Here is a 9,248-nt window from a genome sequence, read left to right as displayed (position 1 = left end):
CTCTTGCCTCCTCCTCACTCCCTCTATTTTCTTCCTCACCTCTCCCCTCAACTCTAAAGTCTCTCCCTTCTCCCCACTCCTGGTTGGTGGTTCTTAAATGTTGTGAGTCAGAGTCTTGTATTACCAAAATTACCATAAGACAGGGCACAAAGAAAAAGTGGTAGATGATTCTTGTCTGCCTAGGGTAGTTCTTGGAGACTCCCACAGAACCCCATCTTCCCAAAAAGCTAGGAGATGCAGCTTCGCCCTATGAGCCAGCACCCCACTCTGCCTCCCCTGGACCAGCCCCCCCCCCATGCTCCTTCCCTGCAAGGCTGTGACAGGTGTTCTTTCCTGTCCCTAGTGTCACCTGCTCTGTCTGAGGGCAGAGACAGCACCTTTACCCTGAGGATTCTAGTGAAGTAGTGAAGGCTGAGTAACCAAGTCTAGGAGCCCAGTTCTTCAATTTTGACAGGTTCAGTGACAGTCACAGACAGAGATCAAAGAACTTAGAGAGAGTTCTCACACTTCCTGGTTTGACGCTAACCGATGAATCACAGGTTCTCCAAAACTGAACTCAGCACTGAGAGTGGAGGAATCCGCCCAGATCCGCAAAGATCCACAAAGAGGAAAGTTTAGTGCGACCACAAGCACTGAAGTTTGGCATTCTCACATCCAGTTGCTGAGGAAGTCTGGTGACAGCCACCAAGCCCCTGCTGTGGGAGCCTGTCCCAGGCTTGAGCTTTCCTGTTTCGTCCAGCAGGTGTCCACAGCACAGCCAACTCACAGAGGGCTTCAAGCCAGAGTGAGATTCATTGGAGCAGCTTTGTAGGTAAGTGAGCCACACTCTATGGCACCATTCACCATCTCAACACTTTTATTTCTCTCTTTCCCAATGCCCACCCAGAATTCACTCTGCTGGCTCTCGGGTGAGGTGGGGGGCGCTTCCAGTGCATCACCCAGCCCTGGAGAGGAGCCTGGTTGCTTTGACTCCTTTCTGGAAACTTTGGCTCCTTTGTATCTTCATAGACTCCTTCACAGCTGCTGAGGGCTAGGAGGTTTAGGGAGAATGGGGTGAAAGCAAAGTCCCTCGGGCTGCTTGGGTTGGGGTACTTACAGATCCCTGAGAGAGGAAGCCTGGGTTCTGTGAGGGTCAAGCAGGGGAGGAGAGGCAGGGAGAAGAGGTTATGCACAGGCCAGGCTTGTGCAGGACTCCAAGTCCCTCAGAGGGGGGACTCCATCTTCTCAGAGACCAGACTCGGTAGAATGTTAGGGGAAATTTGCCATTAGGTGGGGAGGAACTGCATTCCAGAACTAAAGAGATCTAAGAACCTGAGAGTCCTGGAGAATTTTTTATCTAGAATGAGAACATGATCTTCCAAGAGGCAAAGCATCATCCTAACAGGGAATGCGCCAGGGTTATTTGTTTTCCAAGAGGCAGCATCTCCCACTCTTGTGTCCCCACCCCATTTTATTCCCTCCTGCCGAAGGGCACTGCCTGCAGAACTAGGGACATCTGTGTGAATGCCATCATTTCCTGCTGAAGATAACAACAGCCAAAGTTGTGGGTGAACTCTGAGAGAATTTTCTCCAGTAAACACTCTAAAGAATTTTACAAGAAAAACTAGTGTTTACACCAGACTCAAAGGTTGTGGGAGATCAGTGAGTTTCATTCAGGGACTCCAGAGTCCAGCTTACTGGTTGAGGACTGCTTTCCAGGTAGATGCCCGTCGGAATTTAAGTCATAAAATTTTTCATAGTTACAGGCATGATATTAGAGAGCCTGGGTCCCAGGTTAGCCCCCAGATTCCCTTTGAGATGATTCCACTCCAGTTTCCTTGAGTTTCAAATGTGCCACCTACATGAGCATCCTCCTTCAGCACTTTGGGGTGAGATATGGTTCCTGCCCCTTTTGATGTTGGGAAGTGGACTAGGGATGCTGGCTTAAAACAAGGTGCTGAATGGGAGGTGCTGGGAGGTAATGATGAACAGATACTGCTCAGCAATGAATAGAACAGGGTGGGGCTGCAGCTTCTAACTGGGCAGAAATGAAACTGCATTTCCCGTGATCTTACAAGACTTTCGGTTTTGTTTTTCTTTGGTCTTCCTGTCTCCCTCTACTAAGAGCTCTCTACCCCAATGCCTACCCTGAAAGCAGACTGTGGCAGACAGAATCTTGCTAAAATATAGCCCAGGTTGACTTTAGACACAGTTTTGCAAGTGCTGAGATGACAGGCATGCAACCCCAATCCCCTGACTCCCCACTTCCCCTTGCTTTGGGGTGAAGATATCATCTGGAAAGTCCTCAGGGTAATTGGTCCCAAGTTTGGGGCAGCATCCCATGGAGGAAATAGGATCTAACCAACATTAACTTGTTGTGATAAGGAGAAGAATGTTCAGCACGGCAGAAGCAGACATCTCTCTCTGCTGTCTGGGCAGAGCACTGTCACACTGAGACTATTGTGGAGCGGTGAACTTAAGCACGGATGGTTGTGTCCCATTGGTGTTCCCTTGCCAGGAGTCAGGACTTCAGCTTGAGCATCACTTCCTCTAGAATGTCTTGAGGTCAAGTCAAAGCTTTCTCCCCTGAGGGTTTCTCTGAATGAAGATCTGTCAGGAAAACATCTTCACATTCCTAAGCAACCCTAGGGGCTGCTGTGCATGGTGCAGCCGGTTCTAGGTCTGCAATCACAGTGTGATCTCCAAGGGGCACTAGATGCAGCTCTATGGGCTTGGCCAAGATAAACCTGGTAGAGCAAAGACTGATGACATCCTCTAGGGCACCATTTTCTAGTTCATTTCCAAATGCTCAGGTGTCCATCAGGGGACCCAGTAGTTCTGATTTCCAAAGCTTCTCTCTCCATGCACATAGCTGTATGTACTCAGATGATTCTTTGCTAGTTTACAGACCTGAGACAGAAGCCCAGTATGGCCTCATGGTTTAGACTAAATCTTCATTTCCAGATTTCCAACTCCTTCATCACATGATTTTGCTCCTTCAGAGTTCCACTTCATACTTTCTGGATCTATCCCTATTTTGTCTTCTTGTTCTGGCCTCCCACCCCATTCCAGCAGATCTTTATAGATGCCTGAACTATGCTGCGTATAGGACTAGGGACTCCATGAGAGAACTCTTGGGCTTAAAGAAAATCAAATGTGATTTGCATACCCAAACCTCAGTCACATTGAGCCATGATGCTAGTATAGTTGGAATAACAGGGGACTCCTTACTCTCACATTAATGTGGCATGTGGGATTGGGCAGCGGGTTAGAGTCTTTTTTAAAGAACAGTTTGTGGTAATTATAAAACTTGATTGTGAATAATATGTGACCCCATGGAAAAGCAAGATTCCAAATTCTCTCCTTCACTTTCATATAGGATGGCAAAAGACGACGTGTTCATGTCTGTAAAATATTGAAACCATTTAATATAATTCAATTTTATGTAAAGGCTGGGCACAGTACATATCAGGCAAGTGTCCTTTCACCGAGGATCCCCCACTTCCTTGGGACTCATTTTATAATGCTGTTACACTTTACATGATCATCCACCCGTAGCAATAGCAGAAAGAACCTCATAGATGCAAACTTAAAACAATCGCCAGTAAATTAACTTTAGTGCTAAGGTAATAGTAATAGGATGTTTCTACGGTCACAGTTATTCAGGAGACTGAGGCAGGTGGATTGCTTAGGAGTTAAAGCCCACACTAGGCAGAAAAAAAAAAGGAAAACCATCCTGAGTACTCTTTCTCCCATAGAAAATTAAAAACCAGAGATCCACTGAATTACAAGTCAGAGGTTGACGGCAACAAAATGTATGCCCATTGAGAAGCCAGTTTCAACACTGGGAGATCTCAGGCTGGAAAGATGGCTCCATGGTTAAGGGCACTGGCTGCTCTTGCAGAGGACCAGGGATCTGTTCCCAGCACCCACCTACACACAAACATCCAGTCCCAGAGGATTCAGTGCTGTCTTCTGACCTCTATGAACACCACACACACAGTAATAGACACACATGTATGCAAAATACCCATAAGCACAAAATAAAAAAAAATAAGATCTTAAGGCAACAGCAATAACAAACGTAGTTAAAAGGTGCCATATCATTTTATTTTCCATTTGCAGAAAAATGGACCCTGCTGGCTCCTAAAAGGAAAACACTGGCGGGTGAGAGGCACAGAGCCCCAGCCTGACCACCTTATGCCATTCAGCCTGATCTGAGTGACACAAGCTTGGTGGACTAGGAATCCAGACGTCCCCCTTGCAGTGTAGGTGGCAGGAGGTCAGAATGAAGATGCCGTGGTGGTCAGGCTCTAGTGACGACCCTCTTTTCTTTGAAGACTGCCAGCGTCTCTCTGGGACAGGATGCACAGCGTGAGCTTAGCTATCTGGAGTTCCTTTGATCAGAGCATTGGAACCATTTAGATGGTTCTACCTGTTGACCTGGTAACCTCCCAGAGGCTTCATGACCACAGGAGTAGTAATTACAGCATCAACTTTGAAAGGAAAGAAGCCTAGTGATTCTGTTTTAACTGTAAGAATCACACCTCCCTGGAAATACGCGACAGTCTAATAGGAAGAGACGACCACAACCCGGCTTGTCCTCTCTAAGATCAATGGCCAAAGTTTGTGACTGAAATTTATTCCCAGAAAGAAAGAAAATAAATTCCCTTTTCTATTGTTCTGTGTCCCTAGGTCCCAAGGGATGAACATCTGAAATTATTCAAGAAAAAGTATCAGTGGCTTTATAGCAAACCTTTACTTCTTTAAGAAAAAAAACATAGGTAAATTGCCCTTGTAGTTTATTGAAAGACACAGAATTCAAGTTGTATCATGTTAAATATTAAGAAGGAGATAAATCGCTGATAAGATGAAGCTAAAATACAGATGGATCATAACGAAGGATAGTAACAGACCTGAGAAGTCACTACATGCATGCGCTATCATGGCCTAATATCTATCTCCAAATGGCCTCTTCCCCCACCTACACACTGAGCAGTGCCATGGAACTCACCCAGTGAACAATTTTGCTGTTAGTTTCTCAGTATAGAATTTGCTCTATCCTCTTCAGCCTTATTCTAAAGGTTCTGCCTGTCTTCCAGGAAAGAATTTCCGTCTGGGAACAGAATGGATCCTGTGGAGAAGAACATCACCATTGACCCTGAAAGCACCGCTGCTGAGTTGGTTCTAAATGTAGGAGATGTCACTCTTGGAATAAAAAGTAGGAAGGAAATTCAAAAAGGTATGGAGGAAACGCAGAATCGTTGCAGGAAACAACAGCAAAAAACCATTTTAGTAGCTGTGTGTGCTCTGCTGAATTCCCAAGGAGGTAAGGTCAAGGCTCATATTGAAAATGAAGACTATAATTACAACCAACACGGAATAGGAGAAGATTTGGAGACCTCTTTCAAGGGGATTCTGCCACTTGCACAGAACCCTCTAGACATCAAACAGGAAGGGCGCTGCATTTTTATCTCTGTGACATCATGCAGTCTGAGTAACTTTGATTTGAAGCCTATCACCATTGCAACAAATTTGTACATGAGAAATGGGACCTCCTGTATTCAAATGGACTTGTGTACTGCTCTGCAATTCTTCAAAGACTTGGAGGACCCTGGATTAAGATCTCCAATAAAAACAATGTTGTCTGACAAAAGGCTTGGGGAAGATGTGCGAGGAGACCTCTGCATCCGCGGACAAAAAGAACTCCAGGGGCAAGAAGAGCTCCACGTGCAAGAGCTGGCTGCGGCTTTATTTAACCGGGCAGAACTCACAGAAATGGCAAAATTCTCCTTTAGTGAATCCAAGAATGTTGAGTATAAATCATATAACACAGATAACCTCATAAAGCGAGTTAAAGACATTCTCCCTAAAACTGTGTCTGCTTTTGCCAACACAGACGGAGGATATTTGTTCATTGGTTTAGATGAAAAAGAGAAGCAAATAGTTGGTTTTAAAGCAGAGAAGAGAATGCTTCTTTTTCTAGAGAGTGAAATAGAGAAGTACATCAGAAAGCTTCCTGTCACTCACTTCTGTGAAGAGAAGCAGGAGAAGATACAGTACACATGCAAATTTATCCCAGTCCTCAGACAGGGAGCCGTGTGCTCATATGTGTGTGCACTCAGAGTGGAGAGATTCTGCTGTGCTGTGTTCGCTAAAGAGCCTGAGTCCTGGCACGTGGAAGACAAGAAACTGAAGAGAATTACCTCAGAGGAATGGGCCAAGATCTTAGTGTCTAGCAGGCCATAGAGCTTTGAAAGAGCTCTTTGGAATTTGAGACAAGATCATTAGTTCTGACTCCACTCAGTGATCAACAGTGGAGCTGAAGTCTCAACTGCTCCTGCCACCTACCTGGGGCACGGATCTCTCTCACCCTGGGTATTACATCAACCACCTCTGTTCATGTGTAAAGAAAGTGCCAACATCTCCCACTTGAGCTCCATTTCAGGCAGTAGACATTTCTTTCAGCAATCTGTGCCTCGGTTGTCTGCTGTTTCTCTCCCCATCTTTCTCATTGACTCTTCTCCCTGAACCGTCCTCCCTTCCAGTCACATTATTAGACAACACACAGCCCTAGAGTTTATGATGAGAAAAGTACCTTGCGGTGTGTCATGTCTGCAAAAGAGAACCCTCTGAAGAGGCCAGAGCAGCACCAGCAACCCTGAGCCTGCGCAGTTCTGGCAGCTGCTGTCATCTCCTCCCAAGCTCCCATTGCTTCGCCAGCCTCCCACCTTCTTTTCCACAGCTTTTCAATAAATACATAGATAAACAAATAAAAGCCTCAGCAATGTGCTCACAGGAAACAATCTTCTTCATGAGAAACTGTCCATTGATTTGGGCCTAATTAGATCTCGTTTAGAGATGAGAAAGTTTTGATTTAAATTTTAAAATTCCTACTGAAAATCATGGAACTAATAAATTTCACCTCCAGGATCTGAAACCAAGGCTGCCCGAAACCAAAGTCAGTGTCAGCCTCCGTGCCTCTCTGTCTCCCTGGACAGCACAAGCAGTGGCATGCAGTGATGTGGGATTTCCCTCTGTGTGCTACGATTACCATTGATTAATAAAGAATTGTTTTGAGCCTATAACAGAGCAGGGAAGAAGAGATCTAGGCAGGAAAACTAAACTGAATGCTGGGAGAAAGAAGGCAGAGTGAGAGAGAAGCCATGTAACCCTACTGGAGACAGAAGCTAGAACTTTACCCAGTAAGCCACAGCCATGTGGCGATACACAGATAATTAAGATGTAAGAGTTAGCCAGTAAGAAGCTAGAACTAATGGGCCAAGCAGTAATTTAATTTAATTTCTGTGCGGTTATTTCGGAGCTGAACAGCCAGGAACAAACAAGCAGCCTCTTACTACAGTGCAGCTCCGTGTTGACAGTAGTTGCCTGATTTATGCTGAGAAGAAGGAACGCACTTATAGTATTTTATGTCAGCCAAATTGATTCCTCTTAAGTGCCACAACCTTTTCTCTAAAACCTAACATTTACCCAAGTGACTTACATAGAAGGAGATGCTCAGAGAAATGCATTATCTACACTAAGAAATTTAAAAACAGTTGTCATCAAAAATTCTGTAGTACCGCACTACAGAAGATTAAAAACAGAGAACCATAAAAGAGAACCCATTCTTGTTCTTCCCTGATCCAACAGACAGATCGCAGCTGGTTTTCACTTTTTTTGTCTCCATGCCCAGAAGCAGCTTAGCAGAGTTTCATCATGGGCACACTCCACCTGCTGCCACCCAGGGCTGATGTTCCACGGCCCCTTCCCACTCTGTAGACAAAGCATCTTCCAGGTCACAGCCCAGGCACAGCAGGTTCTTGGTGCCGTTGAGCAGTGAGGGGTTGGCAATGCAGGTTTTTTGTAGCCTGAGATCAGGCCTGTGGGAGAGGAAGAGGCTGGTGGATTAGCACTTTACTTCATTAAGTCTTAAAATCCAGGACATGGGAGGATTCCAACACTCCGGGGCACTCGACCACAGGACAATACAAGAGAGACACATTGTCTTCCCCACAGGTCACTGTGAGAAGATGGCACCCGTGACAACTGTGTCCTCTGTGAAGAGTGGCAGTTGACAGGTACAGAATGCAAGAGGTCCGTAAGCAGATCCCTGCCTGCCCAAATGTTGCTAGACAGTGGTGGCAAATGCTACCCCAATACATACTGTTTGGCATTATTTGATTTAAAGCAACTGAAGAGCTGCAGATGCAAGAGAGACGATCTAATTCTTTCTCCTCCTAGAAACAGGAGATGAAAACTCCCCCAGGCAAGGTGCCCTCCCTGTAGGAAAGAAACATGCTTCCATGGAAATCTCAGAGAAGAGCATTCTATAGCAAACCTTTCTTACTTATAATCCCTTTCTCACTGCATTCTCCCCTTGCCCCTTCCATCATATTATCCTTTCCCACAACCTTTTGTCCCCTCCTCTTCTTAGTCTCTGTTCCTCCTTCCCTTTGGTCCTGTTTTTCCAAATAAATCTGAATTTTGCATACAAGAGAAGATGATCCTGCTGGGCGGTGATGGTGCACACCTTTAATCCCAGCACCCAGGAGATGTTGGGGGGATCTCTGTGAGTTCTAGGCCAGCCTGGTCTACAAGAGCTAATTCCAGGACAGGTTAAAAAGCTACAGAGAAGTCCTGCATTAAAAAACCAAAGAGAGAAAGAGACAGAGACAGAGAAGATGATCCATATTTCTTATTCCAGGTCTGGCCCATTTTACTAAACAAAATAATCTCAAGCTATAGCCTCTCTCCTGGGAAAGAGAGCATCGCTTCATTTTTGTTGTGGTTAAGTAAACCCTTGTTGTGAACAGATGTCAGAGCTTCTTTATCAAGTCCTCTGTTGATGCGCACTGTCCTAATTCCACATCTGGTCTACTGTGAGCGTTCTCCAGGACACGGATGTGCCAGTTTCCCTGTCATCTACAGACTTAGATTCTTTCAGGCTTTGACACAGGATTAGTGCAAATGCAATCTGTGGTGGGTTTTGTTTTCAATAATCCCCACAGTTTTGTTTCCTGATTGCACTAAGTTATATACGTAGTAAACTGTTATTACCCTCTAGGGAATGGACCAGAGCAAGTAGATGGAGAGAGAGGAAGATATCTGTTGTTGTTATTCTAGTATTTCCAAACACAAGTTTTCTATTTCTTGACAATTTCCTACATATGAGCAATGTATCTTGATCATATCAAGCTCCAGCCTCTCCTGAGATGCGCCCTTCCCATCTCCACCGCATCTCATTAAAATATAATCCACTGAAACCA

At 45.2% G+C, this 9,248-nt stretch overlaps 1 protein-coding gene across 1 annotated transcript; it reads left to right on the top strand.

Moving 5' to 3' along the window:
* The first annotated feature begins 439 nt into the window (after positions 1 to 439).
* Positions 440 to 8,796, top strand: LOC148120856 (schlafen family member 1-like). Its single transcript, XM_087910196.1, has 2 exons — positions 440 to 811; positions 5,082 to 8,796. Exon 2 carries the CDS (start codon positions 5,107 to 5,109, stop codon positions 6,226 to 6,228), a length of 1,122 nt encoding a protein of 373 aa, XP_087766322.1. The 5' UTR covers positions 440 to 811; positions 5,082 to 5,106; the 3' UTR covers positions 6,229 to 8,796.
* The last annotated feature ends 452 nt before the right edge of the window (positions 8,797 to 9,248 follow it).

This window comes from Myodes glareolus, chromosome 9 (assembly GCF_982192425.1).
Source record: "Myodes glareolus chromosome 9, mMyoGla1.1, whole genome shotgun sequence".
Lineage (NCBI taxonomy): Eukaryota > Metazoa > Chordata > Mammalia > Rodentia > Cricetidae > Myodes > Myodes glareolus.
The sequence above is the reverse complement of the archived record's forward strand: the minus strand, read 5'-3'. Positions and strand labels throughout refer to the sequence as shown.

Excerpts from the sequence above, each read along its gene's own strand:
- LOC148120856 (XM_087910196.1), top strand. The coding sequence starts at position 5,107 with ATGGATCCTGTGGAGAAGAACATCACCATTGACCCTGAAAGCACCGCT.